The sequence below is a fragment of the Aethina tumida genome, chromosome 1 (genome assembly GCF_024364675.1).
Source record: "Aethina tumida isolate Nest 87 chromosome 1, icAetTumi1.1, whole genome shotgun sequence".
Classification (NCBI taxonomy): Eukaryota; Metazoa; Arthropoda; class Insecta; order Coleoptera; family Nitidulidae; genus Aethina; species Aethina tumida.
The window spans coordinates 52,173,944-52,200,666 of NC_065435.1; the positions used below are offsets into that span (position 1 = coordinate 52,173,944).

The following is a 26,723-nucleotide window of genomic DNA, read 5'->3' on the forward strand; positions in this document are numbered from 1 at the left end:
AGAAGAAGAAAAATTTCTTCTAATAATAACAAGTTTTAGAGGTGAGGTAAAACAAATTTAAAAATAATCAAACTAATGAACACATTAATATACAAATATATAAGTAATAATAACAACTCATTAAAGAGTAAAGCTTGTTTATTGACGTTAGCACACAGAAAGCAAAATCTTGAATTTTATCTTAAGTTTTAAGTTTTAAATTGTTAATTTAAGTATGACAGTGCATTTTGTAGACATATATCCGATGAGAAACAATTTAATTAATTTAAACTTAATTGTTCTCAATTTAATAAAAAAATGTAACTACATAATATTTAATTTATTTAAATTTTCATACGTATATATGTCATAAAATTAAATTATACAATTTCGTACCAAAGTATACTATGAAACGAACTATACAGGCGAATGATCAAATTAATCAGTTGAAAAATAGAGATTCGATGAATTCCATAACGATTTTTTATCCAAATGGCTTTTTAATAGAGGACTTTACTTTTTTAAAAAGGGGATCATGAAAATAATTTCAACATTTTATTGATGAGATGTAAAAATTCAAAAATAATAAAAAAAGTAATTAATAAATTTTTATGTTAACGTCATAAATCATACTGAATAGTATCTACTATAGTATGTCATTATATAAATATAAAATCTAAATAAATCAAATTCCGAAATTAAAAATATTGATTTATTATTTAAAAAAAAAAATTTTGTTTAGTTTTACATTAAAGAAATATTAAATCAAGTATGCGTATTGAAGAAATTTTTTTTACTATGAAACAATTTTAATTTAATTTTCTTTTTGTGTACACAACCAGATACCAGTTTTTGACAAAAAAAGTTATTTGATTTAAAATATTGAAGTATTTAAATTTACATACATATGCATATATGTCATAAATTTATTTTTAAAATTTTACTATAAAATCCTATACCAAAGTGTGCTATGAAATGAACCATACAAACGAATGGTCGAATTAATCTATTGAAAAATATGTTTCACTGAAAGAAACTGGATGAATTCAGTAATAAAAGTTTTTTATTCAAATTGATTTGTTAGCTTTAACTTTTTAAAAATCAAAATAATTTCGTTTTAACATAATAATTACAAAAAATATTTATTTACTTATAATTAAAACTTACTTATAATATTTTATACAAGACATACAAGTAAATTAAATGTGCTGGTCGAATATCAATGTTTCAATAATTTTACACTAAAAAAAGGTCATGAATAGTAAGCGCAATTGGAAATATAGGAATATTTGTATTTAATTACGTATTAACATTCTCATTATAATATATATTAAACAATTATTCCACTAACTATACAAATGATTTGTATAACCAATGATTATAATCATTATTAATCATGTTGCTAGTTTTATCATAATATAATTTATCACAATTATTACTAATACGTAATGACTGAAGTAATCAAATTTATTTAATTCACATCAAGCTTGTGACAGTAACTTATTTTTGATAAAAATTTGAAATGAAGCTGTTTAATTTATATTTGTTTTAAAAATAAAATTGCCTCAAAAATGTTTAAATCAATGATTTTTTATTGCATCAATTATTATTTAAAAAGCAATATCATAATTTTATGCATATTTTGAATGAAATTGTTAATTGTTCATGCCATAAAATAAATTTATGGGTTTACACCAGTGCGGAACCTTTGTAGCAAAATATAGCGCTACGTTTTGTATTTGTAAGAATTTCACAGGGTTAAGATCACCTGCATTCGAAGTGTATTAAATTACCATTTGTGCAACCGCGGGAAACGTGCAGCAAATTAAAAATTACAATACCAGTTCCGCACAATGAAAACCTCAAAGCAATAGTCGAAAAGAAAGTATAATTAATTTCATTCTTTGGGTTTTCAAAATCAATATATCAATACAAGTAAATTATTTTGTAACTTTTCTGTATGACCGTATCAGTTAAAAGTGTTTCTATTTATTGCTTCAAGTATTCATTTCTAAATTAAATAAAGTAACTGAATGTTGAACAATAATAGGATGCCCTTAATGTGACGATTTACTTAAGTTAATAATAAAGGAGAGTTAAGTTATTTAGGCACAAAGCTGAATTTAAGAAACCTAAGGTTTCTTTTTGTTTCGGGTGAAGTTAAAAGAATGCATTGACTAATATCACGACAGCCGTCCCAAAAAGACAAATTATCTGTGAGTATTGTTTTCTAAAAAAAGGGACATTTAATGCCTATTGTCATGAAATTACCTCATTAAATGCTACAAATAAATCAAAGGTTTGACATGTTGATATACACGTAAAACTTTTTATTGTTTACAATTCATTTAAAATTGACGTAAGTGATAAATGATTTATATTTCAAAAACTATATGATCAGGAGTAATTTATAATAAAATAATTTATATGCTTATTCTATGTGTTCATAAATATGTATTTTTATGGGCGCAGCAACAGGAAGCGATAATTAGATGTCAATATACATATATGCTCAAATAAATAACATAAAATTATTGATCACTGTTAATCTATTTGAAGAGTTATTACTGCACGTTAATGTTGGAAATTTATTAATATCGAAGTATCATATTGAAGTATTGGATAATTTGAAAATTGTAATGAAAATAGTGGTTTATTTAGCATTCAATTTTGCGCGGCATTAGTAGAAAATTAATTTCGTCAAATTGAAAATGTATTGTGTCCACTGGACACTTCACCGAATAAACCATAGTGTTTCACCATAATCCATCTCATTTTTATCGCATGTCCATTTTAAAAACAATAAATAAATGTTTATTATTAAAAACGCACAAACACATACACAAACATATTATTCTTAACAGCAAAACACGCTGAATTTATCTGATGTCATTTTGCCACATATTACATAGCGAAATTTGTTGCCTACAGGGGAAACCGGTACTTTACCTCAACGCTTGTTTTCCCTTATTAGTTATATCTTTCCCTTACGCGTCCCATCTATTTTCCCGTTTTCTAAGCTTCCAGATTAAGAGTCTGAGTCGGGGACTTGGGCCGTATCAGACCCGAATCGATAACCCGGGGGCCCCCGAGAGCCCCCGAGAGCCCGACTTAATTTGAGGACTAAAATATTATGGATGTTAGGTTCAGACCACATGAAAAGTCATTAATATTTGATAGACTTGCATCAGACACCATGTTATACTAAGTGAAATGGGGGTAGACTAATGCATATTAAATACTATGCGGAAATAATTTATGTTATTTTAATAAAGCAACAGCTCTGTGTCAAAGCCTAGTATTATTGAACTAGCACGAATATATTATTTTTATAACTTGCTATGTATGAAAGTCTAATGTTCCAGTCTAGACACTTTTTAATAACATTTACACAATACATTACAATTGTTTTGTCATGTATTGTTGGGATATTTTTTTCGAGACAGAAACTTTTGATATTGTGGATGATAGAAATTAAATCTATTATATGAAAGGCTTTTTTGTGGATATCAAATGTATCTAAGTTTAGGAAAAGTTGCCGTGGAAAAGCCGAATTTTATAAAGATGTGAGAACGTAATAAAAAAGCTGGTTTAAGAGACAAGATTTATTTCAGTATTCTTGTTTTCAACACCTTTATGGCAATAAAAAAGAGACTTAAAAGGCTGAACAAGATCATTTCTGCTATATCCAATTTAAAATACAATGTACGTTTATTAAACAAAGCATAAAATATACATTTTTTTAAAAAATTCATCCCACTCTAAGCATTTTTAGAAAACTCGTTTTACAATTCTATGTAAATTATCACGGAAATAATACAGATATCAAAAGTATCCGTTCTCAGACATCTTGAATAATTTTTACGAAGTTTCACATTTGTGAATGACAAATTTTACTTATGAAAGTCGTAAAAATAGTGTTGGAGATTCGAAATTATTCCTACGAATAATAAGCGAAAAATGTTTTTGCAACCTGTATTGAATAAATATGCAGCAGTGACCATAATTATACCAACTCACTAAAATATATAAAAATATGAGCTACACACGTCGAATTGGGGCCAGTATAAAGTTATTGATGTGTCTTCTATGCAAATGGTCAATCTAACTATATTCTTTAAAAAATTACATACATTTTTATTTCTCAATGAACAAAATTATAACAACTTTACTTATAGTCTATTATTATTTACTAGGAATCTTTTGCTTATTATAATTATTTAATCATTGGCAGAACAAAACTGTAATAAATATTATAATTCAGCGTTACGAAGACCGAGAGAAACAAGGAGAAATGGCTAAAAGTTTACGGTTAAATAAGTCAATCGTTTTCCGTATTGTTAAAGAATTTGAAAAATCGAGAAAGTGGTAGATACAAAAAAATTTGGCGGAACACAATCCAATCTTATCGTCAACTAAAATTAAACCTAACCTAATGGAAATGGGACTTGGGCTGAAATTAGTTCAAGGACTGTGAAAAGATGGTTAATGGAACGTCGTTTAACGCGGATAGTTGATGATAAATTTTATACCCATGAAGGTAAGCCAATTGGTATTCGATCTGTTTACCTCCATATAAAGTATTTTGGTCTACGAATTTATCGCCCCTTTTTGAACTTCTACCAGGAAACCATAGGAACGTCAACTGTGAGACAGGAATGGAACCATATTGTGTTTAGTGGTAATATGATGTTCCAACTATATGTGCATGATGTTCATCATTATATAAGAAGAGATTTCGGACTAATTTTTCAGTAAACTAATACCTGTCCACATATTGCCAGAAATACATTAAGCTTCCTAGAAGCCTCCCATGTGAATTATGCTATGCTTCGATTCTTCTGCCACAGAGCCTCTTAGAGGGAGTTATGTACATAGATACATTAAACTGTAATTTGCTTCCATTTACTGAATAAATGATCTTAATGAATGGATTTCAACATGAAATCCTTCCCAAACACAAATTCATGGACGTTTTGTTTTGTTCGTCTCAATCTCCAGATATTAACCCTATATAATATATGAGGAAGCACATTTATAACCAAATTCAACATAAAAATTTTACATATTGAAATGAACTCTTCGCAGCAATTCAAGAAGCTTTAAGGAATGTGTGGTAGACTTGTTGTATATTTGGAAAATGGTGGAGTCTATGTCATGGAGATGGGCCAAAATTATAAAACAAAAATGATATTATACAGAGTGTTAATATTAAATTAAACGACACAAATTTATTCATTAAAAAAAATTCCTTTCAAAACTAATGTTGCTATATTTATATCCAGTTCAATTCATAAAAATATACGTAACGTTTTATAGAATAAGGACATAGAAGTTATAATACTGTATAAAACAACAAAAGTAAATTAATATTTTAACCGCTCACATTAAATAAAAGAGTTATAGTTATAATATTTAACATTTAAAAAAGTTGTTGTAATAATCACCCCCTACTGTAATTAAATAAACGTAAAACGTAAACGTAACAATTTTTTTTTCGGATACAGACAGCAAATATTTCCATATTAAAAATTGATTCTCCTTGAATGTCGAAAAAACACTGTTCCTCGCTACTCAGTGGGATAATGAATTTATAAGCAATCCTAATTCGTCGGAGCAGAATCCTTGAGTTACATATACCCAATGCCTCTGAACACTTTCTTTGTTTAAGAATTTCTGCAGCTTTAATGTAATTATCTTCTGTGAATGCTGCCAAATTGGACGGGCTAAATTAATGTTCATAACGCGCATTTAGATAGCTAATAATGTTCCTAATTATAGTAAAAAATTGTATTTCCCACTAAAGCATATTGCTACAACATCCAGTGAAAAAATATCTCAACGTCAAGTTGAACAAATATTAATCTTGACGAAACGAAGCAGGGACACAATTTAAACAATTTTTTTTCATTGATTGTTTATCTCCCCTCGGCGATCGGTTATAAATCATTTGATAGTATGTTTCGGCGTTTTTTTGTGTTGAAAATCGAAATGATTCCGATTTTTTTCAGATAACTTTCCAGGGTACATAGAAAAAAGATTAACGACCGTTCATTACAGTCCGTCAGCGTAAATTTGTGAGAAACTGATTAATGATGTCGGGGGGGCATGAAAGGACCATTCTTTTAAAGATAATTTTTGAATGGCGAAACATACTTTCACTTTGGGTTTGTCAATTATAAATACAGCTGAAATGACACTTGAAAATGGAAATGAAATGCGAGTCAAACGTGCAAAATAGCTTCTTAAAATTGTATATTATATGACTTGTGTCATAAACCCGGATTTATTTGAAAGACGAATATTAAAAATTTTATATTTGATAAATTTGTTTATTTTAAGATGCACTCGGTGGTATTAATGTCGTAATTTTACATTTACTATTAACACAATTGAAACAATCGAATTTAAACATTTACATCCATTATAAAATGAGTTTCAATAGAGCTACGATTAATTTTATCAAACACTAATCAATTATTAAGGAATTAAGTTTACATTTGTATAAAGGCTATTTTATTCATACAATTGTTTACCAATTTATGTGATTTATGTTTTATGAAAGTGGTTTGTTCGAACTGTTATTGTATAACATTATTGAAATAAACTATAGGACCTCAGGGCGAGTGTACATAGGAACAAATAAAGATTTATTTAATTTTAATTGAGCTACAATTACAACTGTTCACTTCGTTGTTACGTACTTTAAAATATAATTCAATTGCATTTCTACACAAGTCAATTGGCTGGCATAAAACTCGATTCCGCCTTATTTAATTAATGCGGCTTATATTCCTTACCAGAAATGATCCATTAAAGCCTAAAAGGCCAGGGGTCAACAAATAAATCTCATACGCAATATTGACATGTCAATTGCTTTTCCATTGAATTATTTATATAGAATGCTTATCCGTGTTCAGTTCCTAGAGTCACGACCAGATTACGATAACTCGACCATTAAAAATTGAATTTATTTGGCGTATAAATGTATAAATACGGGTCAAGTAGAAAATAAATTATCCACGATCAATGTATAAATTCCCTATTTTATTAGCCATCGGATAATAAAACAATATTTGATTTGTATCCAGACACTATTTTCAAGTACGTTAAAAATGCGCATTGGCACATTTAGACTGCACCATGAATTTTTAAAATTCTTGTTAAACATGAAAAAGTTCCTCTTCGGAAAATTCAATTCAATTTCCGCATATGTCCCTTCGGGGAGCTTTTTTCCTATCCGCCATCGATCCGCTATTTGCCGACCAACACGTTAATTCGGTGATCTGGATCCATTATCGGAAAAAAGCAAAATCGTCATTCACACTTTTAAACATCCATTTGCAATTGTTCGCTCATAATTACTGCTCAAAATTTCATTTGTTGAAAATTATTTTCCGACATATTCTTACTGCAAAATATTATCACGTTTTTCAATTAACAAAAAAACTGGCATTGCTATGGATTAGAAAAAATAATAAAAATTTTTTTCAGTCAATAATACTATTTTAACAGTTTTTGAGTGCACCATCATGTTTCATTGTCTAGTTTTTTGTACAGTAGTGGCCATCATATATTATTATTCAGTGTTAATTAGGAAATGCATACCTCTAATTAAATATATTCAAAATATTTTATATTTTACATAAAATATTTACAATATACCGGTGTGTCGACGAATCCATTATACAAGGCATAATCACATTCGGTATATCAAAATGAGATATGGTATAGGTAAACGGTATGGAGAGAAGAGTTTTCGCATATCTTTCACTTTTCGGTTACTTTTTTAAATGAAATAATATGTATATTTTAACATTTTTAGATTTTTGAAACAATTCTCGATCAGATTGTGACATTTAAAAAAAATGTATGGGTACTTGATTTTTTTAGAGTCACTCACATTCAGTATTTCGCTAAGAAATAATTTAATTTATGAGGTTATTTTTAATGTAATCACAAATAAATTGGTATTGTCCATACCGTTTTCCTATACCAGATCTCCTTTTGATATACTGACTTTCCTATATATATATATTGTTTAATATATATATATATATATATATATATATATATATATATATATATATATGTATAATTTTGTTAATTTCGGTTTACTGATAATTAACCGCCTTAAGGTATCGTAATAGAACTGATATTTATTAATAAACATCAGATTTCGCAAAATTTAAGGTTAGGTTAGGTTAGGTTAGGAAATATCAGGATATCAGGAAATATTCCAAGATTTCGGTACAGATGTTTCTAATGAGACTGAAATGTCGGGCTATTTGGGCGCATAACTGTCAAAAAAACTTGTATATGAAGCGATGAAACCAAATATAACTTTGGATCAGATGGTAGGCAACATGGAAGAAGGCCACATAGAACGAGACACGATTTTAAGTATTAAAAACCATCTGGTCTATAAAATATCATGGTTTTGCATTATATGGTGAATGTTTACCCATAGTCCTTAGTCTGGGCTTAAATCTAATTGAATATCTATGGAAATATCTAGAATTAAATATCACCAACAAAGAGCATTTGTGGCAAGTTATACAAGACGAATGGCAAACATTCCTATACAAGCCTGTCGCAATTTTGTCGACTTGATGAACAGACAATGTCGAGAACTTATTAAACAAAGTGGTCATGCTACTAAATATTAAATAAATAAATTACTAGAGCAATGGCACAAATCTCAACGAATTTAATGTTAATATAATAGTTAACTGCTAAAAAGTACAATTTTTTGTTTTGTCAAAGATGAGAAAAATAAAAAGTAAGACATTTTTATGAAAAAATAATAATAATAAGTTGTTATTTTAGGCAATTTATCATTAAAATTCAATTATAAATAAAAATAAAAGTGGTATCCAAAAGAAAATTTAATTAAAGAACTGTCAGTGTATAAATCGTAAAGTCGTCTATTAGGCAGATAAACTTTCAACAAATTAATTTGGTCTATGAGTAGTCTTGAAAATCAATGGACTTTTACGATTGTGCCAGTCTTTCTATAAATCTTTTGTCGTGAATTACGTTTGACACCCGTGGAACAACGAAGCGAACAAGAGACAGCATTTTGTGTGTGTAACCGTCACCGAGTTTTACAATACGCTTGATTTAATAGCTCAGACACATTGTTCGCACTAATCAATTCGTATTTAGTCTGTCTAGCCCGTGGGCAAATATTATTTTAACATTATTCATCACTATCAATCAAATTTCAAGGTAACGTTGCGTTTTAATTATAGGTATGAAAACATCATTGCGGAGAGGAGTCAAGAAAAATGGAATTATCACAACAAAATTTCATTACCCCCTCACGAATTAATTACCTAAATTTGTCATGGCATCCCGTCAATATCGTGTCATCAATCTGAGTCCGAATCAGTTCAATAACGACTTCTATAATGCTCCCCCTGCAACATACATTGACTCCGCTAAACACAGAGAGATGCCCTCCACCAGATAGAGCACGACATACTCCACTATTAAACTCTATTGATCTAGGAGACATCCTTATCTTCGTGGCTGTTTTCCCCACCTTTATGATGTCCTTAAGTGTTTCGGTTTGGGAAACTCCAACAGATTATGGTCAAGGAAGTCCCCCACTGTAAACTTGCACTAAGCCCCTCCAGATAGGAAACATAAATTTCAATCAGTCCATTAAAAGGGACGTGGTCGAACCCATAAATACGCCGTATTTGTCCTGCGGACTGATGATTCAAATACCTGTTATCAATTATTTTAGTAATAAATGTTATGTTATAATTTAGGCAAATCAAGCCGTATTAATAGCCAACAGATTAATAAAAAAACAAGCGCTGAGCAATTTTATAACTGTTTCATTCGAATAAATATTTAATATCTGAAATTGCTTTGTGAACAAAAATTCGTAATAAACCTCATATTATGATGTAGATAAGAATTTTTATGTTCATTCTCAGGCACATAATTTACTGTATTATTTTTTATATTGGATTTTCCCTTATTTTATCGAAGCAGGCTTGAAAATAAAATATATACTAATATGCATATATTTAATTATTAGAATCAATAGGTATGTTTTTATGTTAAAATAAATAAATAATTTTTATTGATTTCTACTTAACTACAATTGAATTTTATTATTTTACCATACTAATGTCGTATTCAGTTAATATGTTTGTATTAACGCGTAATTCCGTCCTAGGGTATTTTCTTATTAGTGATGAATTTTAAAAAATCAATATTCATTATGATTCCATTGATATGCTATCGAATGTGTATTTTACCTCTAATAAAAATATAGAATGTTTTACCTCATAATTATTTCTTAAAATGAAAACAATAAAAAATAATAATAATTTTAATTAAAATTCTTTTCATACTTAAAACATTGACCTGCTAATACCAATTAAAATTCCCATAATATATTCAGCATACAATTTATCATAAATGTCGAAGTTAAATTAATTAAATATTGAATCTTTGTGAAAGTCCCAATTTGCATGAAAATCAGCCTTTATTAATTATTCCCGTTTTTCCGCCATTCATTTCATTTATCCCAAAGATGAAATCCTTTAAAATAACTGACTGCGCCTTTCAACATGGCATTATATTACAATATCCTGAGATTTTGTAATTATTAATGTTTTTTTGTTTTTAAACTAAGTTGACGAAACTAAATTAATTAATGGAATTATTATGTAGTTCATTTGGACAAAGACAAAACAAAACTTGTTACATTCACGAATCAATACATTTACAGCAAAATGTAATTGAAATATTTTATCGGTTCATCAAAATGTGTCATTATTTTAATTCTGATTTATTAATATATCGAAATGCCTAACTTCCGTACCAGGCACCACATAAATATATCTGTTACGGATAATGGATGCTAAACCTAAAGATTAGCCTGCTAAAGTTTAAAAATGGAAGAGCACCATAAAAATGATTTTAATCGTTTTAATTTGGTGCACTAAATAATATTTTATTTTTTATTTTTTTTTTATCTCTTAATTTTTGAAAGGTTCGTTATGAATTCTTGGTATGTTTGTGATATTTGAATAGGTAATACAAATAATACTTAATAGTGAGGCCAACAAATACAATTACTATCATTTCTCAAAAATGCCAAATAGACTTTTTTATGTTTTATATAAATTGATGAAATTCCTGTGCTAAGAATTGAATGAATTGTTGAAATTAATACTATTACATAGAGTATTGATGTATATTATAATATGTACATTTAAAATCAATATTTTATTATCATGTGTGTGTTCGGTCCAACATTAGAAAAGCAGGTAAAAATATGTGTAACTAAAAATGAGCAAGAGTTTTTCATGTTATTTAAATATAATTATGATATATAAAATGTACAATACACTAACAAACAAGAATGCAGTTATCTCTTCATATAAGAGTGTAATATAACATTAACAATAAAATAACTAGCATGTTGGGTACCAATTTCAAAAAACATTAGACACCAAATAAAAAGTGTCAGTACTGTTCAATTATCTGGTGGGTAACATGACAACTAAAGCTGTCATCTTTTAATTAAGGTAATACTGTTGTTATTTAAATTAATTTTAAAAAATCCAATGATTAGAATAACTGTTTCAGGAAAAGGGTAATGTCATAAATATTGGCTTTTGTTGGGAAATAACATTTGTTTGGTCATTATTTTCGGTGAAGTTTTTAGTCATTATGATGGACCCTGAGAGTCCAGAATATGAAGCGTTAAAACTAGCAGAGATATGGCAAAAAGAGTACTGTATCCGAAGACAAAATAACAATTCCAAGCAAGTTTCCGTGGAACATTCTGAACCTCCTCCGAAAAAAAGAAGGAAGGTTAGAATTCCGAAAACGTCACCTAAGCTGTCAAATGAGTGTTCTAGGCAAGTTTCTCATGAACCTTTCAAAATAGGTGTTCAAGAACATTCTAAACCTCCTCCACGAAGGAAAAGAAAGAAGATAGACAAAACAGTTGGTATACCGGAAACATCACCGGAGCTACCGAATGAGGGTTGCAAGCAAGTTTCTGAAGAAACTTTCAAAATAGGTGTCCAAAAACATTCTAAGCCTCTTCCAAGAAGGAAGAGAAGAACCGTATACGGAAATGTTGAAATACTGGAAACATCACCGAAGTTACCAAATGAGTGTTCTACTCAACTTTCTGGGGAACCTTCCCAAACAGTTGTTCAGATACATTCTGAACCTGTTCCAAGAAAGAAGGAGAGCAAGTTAGATGAAAAAGTTGGAATACCGGAAACTTCATCTAAGTTGCCAAATGATTGTTCTACACAAGCTTCTGAGAAACCTTCCCAAATGGTTGTCCAGATACATTCTGAACCTATTCCAAGAAAGAGGAGCAAGTTAGATGAAAAAGTTGGAATACTGGAAACTTCACCTAGGTTGCCAAATGAGTGTTCTACACAAGCTTCTGAGAAATCTTCTCAAATAGTTGTCCAGATACATTCTGAACCTCTTCCAAGAATTAAAGAAATCCAGGTAGACGGAAAAGGTGGAATACCGGAAACATCACCAGAGCTACCGAATGAGGGTTACAAGAAAGTTTCTGAGAAAACTTTCAAAATAGGTGTCCAACATTCTAAGCCTCTTCCAAGAAGGAAGAGAAGAACCGTATACGGAAATGTTGAAATACTGGAAACATCACCGAAGTTACCAAATGAGTGTTCTACTCAACTTTCTGGGGAACCTTCCCAAACAGTTGTTCAGATACATTCTGAACCTATTCCAAGAAAGAAGAGTAAGTTAGATGAAAAAGTTGAAATACTGGAAACGTCACCGAAGTTGCCAAATGAATGTTCTACGCAAGTTTCCGAGGAACCTTCCCAAGTAGTTGTCCAGATACATTCTGAACCTCTTCCAAGAAAGAAAGAGTTAGATGAAAAAGTTGGAATACTGGAAACTTCACCTAAGTTGCCAAATGAATGTTGTACACAAGCTTCTGAGAAACCTTCCCAAATAGTTGGCCAGATACATTCTAAAGCTTTTCCAACAAAGAAAGAAAATAAGATAGACGGAAAAGTGGGAATACTGGATACTTCACGGGAGCTACCGATTGAATGTTCCAGGCAAATTTCCGAGGAAATTTTCAGGGAGGGATACGTGTTCTAGGCGAGTATCCAAAGACTTCCAAAGGAGCTGATAATGGAGGCACTTTTTGGACACAGTAAAGACATATTTAATTTTATTTTGTATTTTTCAGATGGTGGAGTGGATGAGCAGCTTATATTTTGTATTATTTAGTTTGAGTTTTATGTAATTGTTTATAAATAAATTTGTGTTAAATATATTATTGTATTATTATTTCCATAACAGATGAAATTCAAAAATTATACCTGAGAGTTAATTAGGTGTCCGAAGACGCATCTATGAATTAAAAAATCTAAGTATGTTAAGTAATATAATTCAACAGTAGAAATTAGACGTATCACCCCTATGATCTGCGTTTAAAAAGAAGAATGATAGTTTGCAGCGGTGCACTCGCCACACATAAAATGAAAAATGTCCTCGTTTCGTAGCCACAAAGATAAAATTAAAATAAAATCATCTCAAAAACTAAAGTTAAAACTAATTATGTAAATGAAATCAGTACACCAATTATACGTCGATATTGATACCAACATTAATTGAGATTTTATTTAGCAGTGAATTGTTATTATTGCATTACATAAATATACGATTTATTAACAACTACTATATATAGCATACATTTTATACTTTTTATCACTCGCTAATTGCAAAGTTTAATTAACATAATCTAAATAATAATCAACGTCACTCGATTAAACAATTTGGTAGTAATTAATTATATTGAATAAATTTTAATTCCGGCCCTACGAAACACAATATTCCATTGGTTAAACAGGACGACGCAATCAGGAGATGTGCAAATACGTTCGTTTTATCAATTAATTTTGTTTTGCATCATTCCAAGGTTAAGTTTTAAGAGCCTTAACTCAATATACGAGTATTTATAGCGGAACGCACAGAGAAATCTCGTGAAACGGCCTAATTTAATATTTTATTCTTTACGTCTTACCGTCTCTATCCTATAAATATACAAAATTTATAAAACGGATTTCAAGACAAGTGGTACTGTCTAAAGTTTTAATTGTTTTCAAAACTAATGCACAACTAATTAAGTTCGCCGGAAATTGTCGAAATTTTTTAAATAAAATTTTTGTTAACGAGTTTAAAGAACTTGGAAATAATGGAAATTGTCGGAATATGAGAGCGGCAAAATAGAGCAGTGACGTAAATCAATAAAAGAAATAATGAATTCTCCGTGTCACAATGATTGACTGTACCGTAAAAAAATTTTTGGCTTGAGATATAAATTACATTTGGCCGACACAAATGAAAAAATTGGGCGCATTAAAGAAGCGTTTACACTTAACCGAAACCGGGCTTCCACAGACTGAAAATTTATGGTGTTTAATATATATGTTCTTAGTTTGCTCTCCTATTTAATGGCGTCATTAAAACTTCTAATTAGTCCTGAATACATACAGTTAATTTTTAGTGGGATATTTATTTTAGTTAAGGAATAAACTTGGCAACATTTATACCGGACCGCTTAAAAAAAGTATAGGTTTAAATGATTGGTCGATAAATACGGTTAACTAATCGTTGGAGTGGAGTTCGCAGATGTTTGACAAATAATAAAAACCCAAGATAATCACAATGCTCATCGATACGAAGATCAAATACTCGAGATGGATGGCTTTACAAGAAATAGAAAGCTGGAGAATTGGTTTTTACCTCCTGGGGCGTGACGTCTCTATTTACCCAGTAAGATTCGGTTTGTCGTTGATAATACATTGCTAATTGAATTACTGTATTTATCGTTGATACGAATGTAAAGTAAGATGTAAATAATTTGGGCAATTGAATAAGTTTAATACACGTATTTGGAATAACAGAATTGAGGGAGAAATTGCAAAGACGAAGGAACTGAAAATTTCGTACCTAATTATTTTAATTGGACTTTGTTACAATCTACGTCGAGTCGAAGACGTCGAATTTATAAAAGACGATTATAATATTTTTTTCACTTTAAATGACATAAAACTTTTATGATGGCAAAAACTCCGGATTGAGATTTGAATGAACGAGCCTGATTAAATGTTTTGCTCATTAATGTGATGTATTGTGAGCCTTCCGAGTTTGGACTTTTACGTAGCCATAAATCGCCAATTACGCCCGTTAATAGTTTAAAACGGTCGAAATGCAATTTTCTCGTGTAAAAGTAAGTAAATGTTGTGTTAAACAGAAGTAACAGAGTTCGCTTTTATATGGTAGACGCGGTCCAGGCAATAAACTGCCCGGATTAAATTTATTGCAAACCACAGAATCGACACAATTACTTAGAACTGAGATCACCCCTGAAATGGGCGCCGCCATTTCACACGTTTACAGGCCCGGACGTAAATCTCCATTTTTAATACTGGACTCCGGATTGCAGCAGATGGTCGGCCCGATGACATTTAACCGGGTGATATAAGATGCGGTCCGGCATATTGGTACAAAGGAAGCAATTATAATAAAATCTGATTTACAATAATGCCCCTGTAATGCAGTGAAGACGCAAGTGGAAATTGAGTAATATTATTTATTTTTATAGCGACATGCTTAAATGCAGACTTAAATAAAGGGTTCTTTGAGGAGAAATGTGAAACCTGCTGCTTGGAGCATAACAATGGGAAATTATATTAACAGTAATGTTGGCTTTAGAAGAACGGTTACGGTTCAAAATACTTTAAAACGCATAGTTTGTAATCTAAGTTTCATGTTGCTCTTTGTGTATATTGCTTTAAAAATGCTAAAACATGCTAAACGTACAAATTTACATTATAAATTTTTCCAGTTTGGTAGACTAGAGTTTTTAATAATTTCTGTCTGTTTGTAATCCCATCTTTGTACAAAGCCATGAAATTGCTGCGACAAGGGGTATAACATCACTGAATTTATATGAAATTTACATGTTTTTCTTGCTATCTACATATAATCGTTTAGTTGAGTAAATTTTAAAAATTAAAGAGCTCATTCTGATATTTTTTTAAAATAAATTACTTTTTAGCCAAAACAGTTGACAGCAAATGAGGACGTAAGAAATATATAACTTAATTTAAACTTAATTTTGTGTGGGTGTGCTTTGAAATAGAATTAGAGTATATACCGAAAATATATTAATGAATTAATGAAGAATGAAAAATATTACGTTACGACCAAGTAATTTTATTAGACATTTTTTATTAAAGAGTCTGAAAAGTTTATGTATAAATTTGCTTATTATTATTATTAATATGTATGTTGTAGAATAAGAGCAGAATGTTAAGAAAATCTTAATTACTTAAAAATATGTTAATCTAGTGTATATAACTCTATGTGTGGTAGGTCGGGATTCCAGTGTTAATGTTGTATTTAATTAATTTAGATTTTTGTCCTCGTGTTATTTTATATAAATGTGACACGTTAATTAATTAATATAATTGCAATGTATTAAATGTCTGTGTACCTTTGTAACAATTTTACGTATGAATAAATAAATATATTCGTTTAATATTTTTCTTATTTCAACATTGACATTAAAATATAATCATTATGATAAATTATAAGTATAAATCAGCTTTATAAAAAAAATAAATATGTAATTTTATATAGAAAAAGGTAAATTGATATATTGTTATTGGCAATTGTGTTATTTAATTAATCTAGGTTTTAGATAATATTAATTATAATTTAATTAAAATTTCAATAATTCTTACAAATCTATTTTTATTTATGTTACCTAACAATAGAAAAATGTTTGTGTTTCAAAACTGACTCGAATTTTTCTACGAGTTTTTTGTCATAATGAATGAATGAGTAAATTGCAATTTTCTGTTTTTTTTTGCAATCATAATCCACACAGAAATAACAGTTATTGAATCCTGATATATGATACATATGTATTTCTGTTTGGGATTCATATTTTGCTGCAAGTGGGGTTGTTTACGTATTTGGCTTGAGTTTGTTTCGAAGATATGTATATGAAATGAAAGTTCATTAGTTTTAATTTTTTTTAACTACACATTAAATTCTGAAATGTTCCAAGTTGCTTCTTAAATCTCGCAACATATAATGTCTTTTTCTGTTGTCTGTTTTTTTTGTTATAATTAGTTGGATGTCCTTTTCACAAAATTTTGTGTTTAAGTAATAGTTTAATAGTTTAAGAAAATTTGATGAAATGAAAGCTGCTTGACTTTATGCACACTAGTGGACTTAATTATAGCAACTTATTACACATCAAGAAATCACTTCTTAAAAAAAAAACTATCGAAATTTTCGGTTCTTCAACATTTGTTTTTATAACATTGTGTAGGTTCAAAAAGGTAATGGTTTTAAAGGAATTAATCATCACTTATAATATTAAATAATTTAAAGACCATTTTACTGAAACAGGATGTTCTGACACTCTTCACAAACAGTAGACAATTTAAGTTATTAAAATTTAAAAATGTTATTTAATATTAATGCCGCATCCACCTTATTTGTTAATTGTAGAATGGTGAATGCGACAGAACAGAATAAATTATACTTCGTGGCGAAAATTTAACCACCTAGTTAAAAATAAAATTTTAAATTAAATTTACATTTTTATAATTGGGCGCTATATACTTATCTAGATTATATAGAGGTAAATATTGTAACTAATTACCACCAATGTGCTCGTATGTATTTCATTATTTCAACTTTACCATAATTACGTTGACTTTCATTTAATGAGGCAGTTTCAATTAAAGAGAAAATTTTAACCGAACGGCAAAAACACACTCCTTTTAAAATAATTAACAGTATAATTAACAAACAGGTACCGTTTTTAATAATGGGAATTTCCTGAGTATCTTCATATCCCGTATTTTTTGGACAGCCGCGGGACGAATTCAGTGGAAGAGAATATGCAAAATTTTTGTCGAATGCAAAAAACAGCTCAATATAAGTTGAATAATTCAGCGAGCCGGTCGGTGTTCATAAATGTGATGGCCGCAAATCATAATAATGTGAAGACATAAAGTATAATTTGTTATTAAGACATATTGCCGAGCCGTCCGTCACAAAGTTACATAACGCATATTTTTGCGAGGCTAAATCCGATTCGCCGCCGAACAATGCAATATTTACAATGGATAGGAAGCGAGCGCAGAGTTGAACAGAGCAAAGAGTTTTTGCGGTCCGTCTGGTTTGCAACAGAGACCCCGGAGGGTCGGCGGGTACTTTGCTATAAATCGGTCCATTTCAAAGGGAAGTGGGCGACAAATCAGACTAACACGGCCCGTTAAATGGAACCGTCGAGGTTTTACAGCGCCCTTATGACGTTCCGGAACTCTAATTGTCGACATTTTCTAAATGCGAATCCCGAATCGGACACTGGAGCCATTCAGATTCGGAACGTCCAGATACAATTACAATATGCCTAGCTAAAAACTATCGTCGATTCGATGCTTTGATTTTCGACACGAATATCTACATAATTGCTGTTGAGCGCGTTCGCCTAGATAATTTATTAGTTTCGAAAAGTTTACGAAACGACGCCAAGTAAATGTGGGCTCCGTAATTTTTGTTAAAACATCAACGGAATATGAGAATGGATTTGTTTCTGAACATTTGAAGGTGGAACCGTCAGGGAAAATATAAATCAAATAATTTATTTATTTTGGTTGAAAGCTTCTTTTGTATTGTTTGTATTCAGTAACAGGACTATTAGCTGGGGATGTACACTAACAGCCCAGGAGAAATTAAGACATTTATCCGACAAATAATGAAAGGTCACTGGAGGAAACCAAACTGCGAAAAAATACACAAGCGAATTAGAAATTTAAGGGGGAGCGACAGCTATACAATGAACGTCTCAGAAACTGTAACTGAATACTAAAGGTGCTGTTCGTGCCCTCATAAATTTGATTTCTTGTCAGTCCATATTTTTTAGACACGCAGCTTAATTTTGATTGGTAATTATTTATGAATTACGGACACTGTTGAATACTCGACTCCCTTAAAAATATCAAGCGGACATAAAAACTTTTCAACGACACGTACTTTTTATATTTCCCGTCTGCTTTCAAACAAAATTAACCGTTTTGTGGATATTCCAGTTTAAACGTGCCAAATTTGTTCGAACTTTCCAACGAATATAAAAACACTGGAAAATAAATATTTATGAATGATGCACTGTTATAATGTTTATTTGTAAATCAAGGTTGATTTGGCATTTGAATATTTTTCTGAATTTTAATAATGGAACGAAACAAAACGTAACTTTTAATTTTGTTACGGAGCATTATTATTGCACCATTAATCGATACGTCATCAAGTAATTTAAACCTTTTGTATAGAGAAAATGTGATTAAAACAGCACATTTTTCTGCTTATACAAAGTGCGACGATAAATAGAAAAAAATACAAATTTTAAATCGTTTCCCGAACGAAACCAATTCGACAGCAAATGTATGTTTAAACGATTGGTCGCAGTTCCCTGCATTTAATTTTAGATAAAGCATCTAAAGCGGTTCAGTTAAACCGGTTTAACAACTTTCAACGAGAAATTTAAGCTGGATGGAGAGAATTTAATTGGGAAAACACCAATGTAATTTATGTGGTTTTGTTAAAATTGCGAAGTAATTGTATATTTCTTACTAATATGCTGATAAATTTCGAATCACAAGCTGCGGCAATTGTTTGTTCAATGTTAATTACTATTTAAACGATTATATTTGCAAATACTGTTTTATGCTGGTTAATCTAACTTATATGGTTCACTTAATTTGTCGAGAACGGAGGGGGATTAAAAAATATGAGTTTAATGAACGTTCTGACGAAGTCTTCGCAATGAACTCTTAACCTAGATCTCATCGTGCAACTCTTCATTAGCATCATGTTAATTTTAAAATATTTTAGATTGCAGCCTATAAGTAAATTCAAAAGATTGTGGAAGATGTATTCATACCTCTTACTCTTATTTTCAAAATTATTATGATTACGACGTTCTGTCCAGGCAGTATTTTAAAAACGGTTAGTCGCTTGGAGATGAAACTTGGAGGATTTATATCTCTAAAAATCTAATCTTTTCATCTATGAAGGCCATAAAAATAGATTTTTTTCTGTGGGGCTACCGTAAAGATATTATATACAGGCGTGGTCACATAAATAGCACACTTTCAATATCCAGTTAAAAAGAACGAACTGTGGAAAAATGTCAAAGAAGCTTGGTCTCAGATTGAAGAGGAAACTCTGCAAAGTTTTAGTGGAGTTAATTCCAAAAAGGTTGGTATGTTATTATTCAAAATAATTGATTAATTTTCCTCTTTTGCTATAAAGGACAATATTTAGAATACTATATTGTAGTGGGCAACTTTATAAAATGTTAAATATTTTAATGTGAACTGTTAGAATAATATTAATTTACTATTATTGTTTTACAGAATATTATAAAAGTACTATATTTTAATTTTAATGTTAAATGTTTCAAGCTTGAATTGTGAGTGCTTATGTCTGAAGATTAGGACAGGCAAGACAAAACATCGATGATTCAGATGGGAATTTTCATGTTGAAAAACATTTATTAAGAGCATCAATTCTTCAATATATGGAAACAAATTGTTGTTTAATATATCTGTGTACATAAATCAGCCCAAGGGGGTCTACGTCGGAAGAATTGAAGTATCCCCAAAGCATAATTGAGCCGCCACCATATTTCACTGTGGGTATAATACACTTTTTGTGTAGTTTTTTCTTGTAGGATCTTAAACATAAGCAGATCCATCCTTTTTTTATAAATTAAATTTCCTCACTAAAAACTACTCGTTCTCAGTGTTCTATAATTCAGTGATTGTGATCCTTAATAAATCAAGATTGGACTTAAGGGATTAGGGGTCAAACGAATTTCCATCCACTAACCATCTTCTCACAGTCTTTCAAACGATGATAAGATATGATATGTGCTTATATTTTTCTAATTAACTTTATTTAAGTCTCAAACTTTAAATTCTAGAGTGTATATGTCACAATCTAGAAAATTACATTTTATAAAACAATTGAACTAAATTAAGAGGATAAGATATTAAACATTGCCTCCTTATGGCAAAAATTAAACTTCCTGTCTCAATTTGACGCCTCGCTTCTATTTATCTAGAAGACTCAGGGGAATCAACAATACTAAAGAGAGACACACGTCTGCTCGATTGACTTAGTATCTAAGACCAGACCAAGAGACACCTACGTCACTACAAGAACAAATCAGGGTGAACATCTTTCACCCTCCTTTCTCAGTTGTTGTCCGAGATAAAGAGGAACCGTAGTGAGGGTGACCATTCTAGATTTAGAAGCGCCCCTTCATATCTAGATGATGATTATTTAAGTCACAAACATTTGTAAAGGAAAATTTGTAATTATTATTTGTTGTGTTGATATATGTCACTATATTTTTAAGTAGGATTATGCCGAAATAAAGGTATCCTTATCTGATTTCAACTAGTAATCTAATTGAAATTTTTGAAAAATATGACAAAAATAAAGGCGTAATTAATAATCATTACTTTGTCGTTATTTATTTGTTACTATAATATCTGAAAACCTACTTAGTGCTTTTAAGATGACTAAATTACTTATAGAAAAACACCTTAAAAAATGGTACCACTTAATTCCTTTCTAGAGATATTGCCTAGAGTTAAAGTTGTGGACCGGTAATGATATAAATTTACGACGCTTGAAAACATATCCGCTTTCCAAATTAAGAACCATCGCGCAAACAACATCGAAAGTGAATTAATAATATGTGCGCCTTTAGTCATTAAACTGTATAATCACTAAAATTTGCGGTTGTTGGGGGCACGAAAATTAATTTTTTCATATTCGAGAGTTCCACCTCGTTGCTTTTCACTTCGCAATTATTCGATTTGCCCTTCATTTTCCGCCATCTGAATATGCGAGAATTCGCCGAAAAAAAACCGCAAAATTAATTATTAATGACGGAGGGGAAACAAATAAAGCTTCGCGAATATATGCCGATTGTGATTCGAAAAGGTCACGGGGAAGTTTTCATGTGAATTTTACATCGGCTTTTGTTTCGCTTTACCTCTGGAAGTTTACAACTTTTTTTTGTATATACGGCCGGCAAAAATAATATTCGAACCTTTTTAAAGAAATATTTATTTTATTAATCTTAAATTAAAATGAAAAATAAATGAACCGGGCTTTTATACTGACATTAAATTGTTTAATATTATTTGCTCATATACATACATCTGCATATAAATAAAATATGTATGAAATTTAATAAAATTAATAATGTTGCATTTTTATTTATATATAAAGTAAAATTCATCTGCATATTTTTTATTAATACCGCACGTAAAACATTTCCAACGACAATAATTATTAACTGCATGAAACAAATATTTTTTATATTTAAACAAATAATATGTATAGGTTTGGTAAGTTGTTTATGACGAATGTAATCAATAATTTCTATTTTTCAAACAAAAGGTTTGTTTGCATTTTGAAATAAATCAACATTTGTCATTTCAATGCAAACATTTTAATTTGAAATGCATTTTGTATTGAAAAAATCAATCAATGAATCAAATTTGTTTTTAATGCTGGAAATGTTTGAAATAATATTTAATTTTTATTTTTTTACGTCGCCCCATTAATTGTTAAACGCAAGTTCACGAGGGATGTAAAAAGTGGCGTGTCGATTGTAGTACAAATTTTAAAGGAGACGATCCGTAGAAAACGGCGGGCTGCGTCCGTAATCAAATAACGTCCGTCAAACAAGTTCCATCGGCCGAAGCGGGAGTCGGTCTAGGAATCCAGAAATAGATTTATTATTGAGTGAGTTGTCAGATAGTTTGGCGGGTTATAATACACGTATCCAGAGTATATAATTGGGGGTTGGAAGGGCGTAGTCAGGCGCGATCGCTTTCGATTCGCATCTTCCGACAGTCGGATATCCTGGGAGTTGATTGTGTTCCTCCCAAGCCCCGGAGCGTGCTAATTTCCAGAGCCATTATGCAAATCGTCTTGCAGATAGCTACTTATAACGAGTTAATTGGCAACGCCCAGATCAAAACAAAAAGAACTCTATGAATATTTCCACCCTGGGCCCGTAATTGCACGACCTTAACGCCTAGATGTCTGCCCGCGCCGCCAGCATAGAGAGCGGACTCATTACGCGCCGCGCCACGCCGTTCGTTCATGGGGAATTCTTCAATGGCTTGTTATATTGTCCCGTGTAATCACCCGGTATTGTTTCGGGGCGATAATGTTGCTGTTGAATTAAATGTGCCAGATAATTTGGGTCCGCAATTGCCGCCCGTTAATTTAATAAATCGACAATACAAAAAAAGCTGAACGCGCCTTTGTCAACCGCCCGTTTCATTCGGATGATAATGGCTCCATCATATCCCCCCCCAAAAACAGCCAACTTGGACAACACACAATTCCTCCATCCGATAACACTACATTTTCCCAATTAATATTCACCAATTTCACGTTTAGTTTGGTTGCTTTGCGTATTTGCCAAACTGGAATCGAGGATTAAAAGGAATGCCAAATGAAAAATAGGAAAACTTCCTTTGTGGAATCAGAGAAATGACGAGGGAGTCGGAACGGCCAAAGTTCGATATATCACTGGCGTATATATGCTGAGGGTAGCACACGAGTTAAATAATAATGCACGTAATTCACTCTCCTATTTCGATGTTCCGGGCAGACGCTTATGGATTTTTGTCTACGCAAACCGCCATCGCCTGGAGGTATGATAGTTGATTACCATATGGATAATCCGCCAAACTCTGCGATTGATGAAATAATTCGCTTTTGTGCTACGCCGAAGGAGCAGTTACGCCGTTATTGTTGGAACATAAATACAAAAGTGGAGCCGGGGTAAGTGTACATGAAATATTGATCCGCGAACTTTAGTGGGTCTGTAAGTACTCTAAGAGTCTTCAGGTGGGTGTAATTAAGTGAAAACAGGAGTATTTTACAAGTCTATACCCAAGCTTTCAATACTTTCAGTTGGATATTGGAAAAGTTTTATTGAAAGCTTGTAAAAAAAAATCAACTTGGAGGTTTCATATTACCTCTGCCCCAGTGTCTATAAATTCAAGCATAAAATTATAAATTTAATTTAGTCCGCAAAATAACGTGGCTTGCCGTGTCCTTGGAGTAAAGCTATGTCTGACTGTCGCCATTACTAGGTAAAGCTAGTTTATTATCCACAATAAACACAGTGCCTATCCACTTCGGAATAAAATTGACGGACTCATTACGTCGTAAAGTGCAAAATCTCCATTGTCTAGACGGATAAAAACATCTACAACCAAACACCGAAACAATTTTTCACTGTTGCTTCGCAAAATTAATTTGTCTTGCAGCCGTAGGTATGTATGTTTTTAAACCAATTAAATTATAATTTAAGCGATAGCTACCCCGTCACGTAACGAGGATGTGTCTGGCTTCACACGTAATTAATTCAAAAAATAATACAAACCGAACGCGTGCCTCTCGACGGAATTTCGTCCCCCGTTATGATTTATTGTAATAACGCATCCCTCGGCCCTCCAGGAGCGGCAAGTTAAATTGAATATTTTCGCAAATATGACGTTCACGCGTTACGTTCTAAAATTTAACAGTTATTCAGTATATTTTTAGTTATTCTTCTTTCGTGTTTATTCATGACTGTTGTGTATGTGTGCGCGCGCGAAGTGAACACGAAGGATCTGGAGAATATGATTTTTTTGTGTTAGAATAAGGGGCTTTTGTCTGATGATTGAAGTGCTGGCATTCAACCTGGGAGCTCTGGAAAAACTGATATTTTTAAAAAACTTTTTCTGCGGTAACATTTTCATTCTTCCACGTCGAAATAGTTTAATGAACAATTAATTTGATGACGCCAGGCGATGTCGTTCAGTAAATAATGTTCACCGTCTGTTTTTTTATCTTCACTTGGGCATTTAAATGCAGCTAACAATACTAAATATATAAATATTTAAAGATAATATTTTCGGACAGAGGCCATTAAATTTGGAGAGATTGTGTGTAAAAAGGCACTCGCCACGTTTGTCACGTATTTATACATACATATTATGACTTAATAATAATCCTTTGACTTTGACGGAGAGTCCAAGTTTTTTCGATGAATTTTTTATGCGGCCTCTGTGCTTTGAGATCGTCTGGACTGTAGAATAGGTCAGATAATCTTGACATAATGAATTTTTAACTCCTACCTATTTGGTATTTATAACGCAATTTGCCCAGTTTTCTACTGTTTACTTTTATTTAATACCACGCAATTTCAACACTACACTTTGCCGTCCCGCTTAATTTAAAGTAAATAATCGACTTGATGTTATTTATGAGTGTCGCCAAAATTTAATGTAATTAAATTTTTGGCCACAAAAGACGGATCTGGACGAATTAGGAGGCAAATAAGGATTACACCTGTAAATGTTCAAAAGATAATTTTAAATCGTGGGTTTATCAAATTGTAAGAAACCTCTGCAACGGATTATAATTTAAAACATTCTATGGAAGAGAGTACAATTATGTATAAATTTAATAAAGCGATTCTCCTGCGAAATCACGGCCGTATAATTCTTTGATCATTTGGTGGGAAAGTAATAAAACGTAATAAACATGAATAAATATTTTTTGTTCATTTTGCCGGGGTTGCTTAATGCTTAAGTTCTATCGAGTGTCGTGACAGTACTAAAAAGAGGATACTGATACAATTTAATTAAGTTCCTTTATCTTCATATTTGCGATCAAATTTTTCACTAGATTGCACCTTTATGAAAAAAATTAATATTGTGTAAAATAATTATATGGTACGGGTATAATATACAAATTGGAGTGTCAACAAAATTTGTGGGACTTTTATTCAACTGAGGTGAACGTTAAAATATTCTTTTAACTGTTCTTTCGGAAACTACTTATTATTATTATTAAATTACGAGATATAATGGACAATATTTAGATTTTTTTAGTATATTTATGTCACAATATTTTTATAACATGTGCTTGTATTTTTCTTATTAGGTCTCAAACTTTAAATTGCAAAATGTATATATCACAATTTAGAAAATTACAATTAGAAAAACAATTAAACTGGATCTTAAATTAAAAGGAAAAGAAATAAGCATTGGGAGTCCACTTATGACAAAAATTATACTCTTGTCTCAATTCGATATCTCGCTTCTATTTATCTAGAAGTCTCAAGAGATACAACAATACTAAAGAGAGGCACAGGACTGCCGGATTGACTTAGTATCTAAGACCAGACCAAGAGACACCTACAAGAACAAATCAGAGTGAACATCCTTCACCCTCCTTTCTCAATTGCTCTCCGAGATAAAGAGGAGCAGTAGTGAGGGTGACCATTCCAGATTATGAGCGATCCTTCATATCTTAATGATTATTTAACTTGTTAAGGGGAATTAATGAAATTTGTAATTAATTATATTTTACATTATCGTCTTGACATATTTGTCACTAGAGTGTTTTACGTAGCACAAAGTCTAAATAAAGATATTCTTATCTTATTTCAATTTACGAGATATAACAGTTCAATAATTAAATTGCAATCTTTGAAAAATAAAAAAAAAGTTGAGGTTTTTAAGATAGTCCTCGACTATTCTGCATTTACGGTGCATGAAAACAATATCGCAAATAAACATTTTCCT

At 31.0% G+C, this 26,723-nt stretch overlaps 2 protein-coding genes across 6 annotated transcripts in view; one reads left to right on the forward strand and one right to left on the reverse strand.

Annotated features, from left to right (window-relative positions):
• Positions 1-26,723, reverse strand: part of LOC109594497 (hemicentin-2) — a 300,510-nt gene that overhangs the window by 56,512 nt on the left and 217,275 nt on the right. The gene's annotated exons all lie outside the window — the stretch shown is intronic.
• LOC109594168 (nucleolar RNA helicase 2-like) lies at positions 11,680-13,251 on the forward strand. Its single transcript, XM_020009363.2, has 2 exons — positions 11,680-13,113; positions 13,205-13,251. The coding sequence occupies exon 1, from the start codon at positions 11,680-11,682 to the stop codon at positions 13,111-13,113; it is 1,434 nt and encodes a 477-aa protein (XP_019864922.2). The 3' UTR covers positions 13,205-13,251.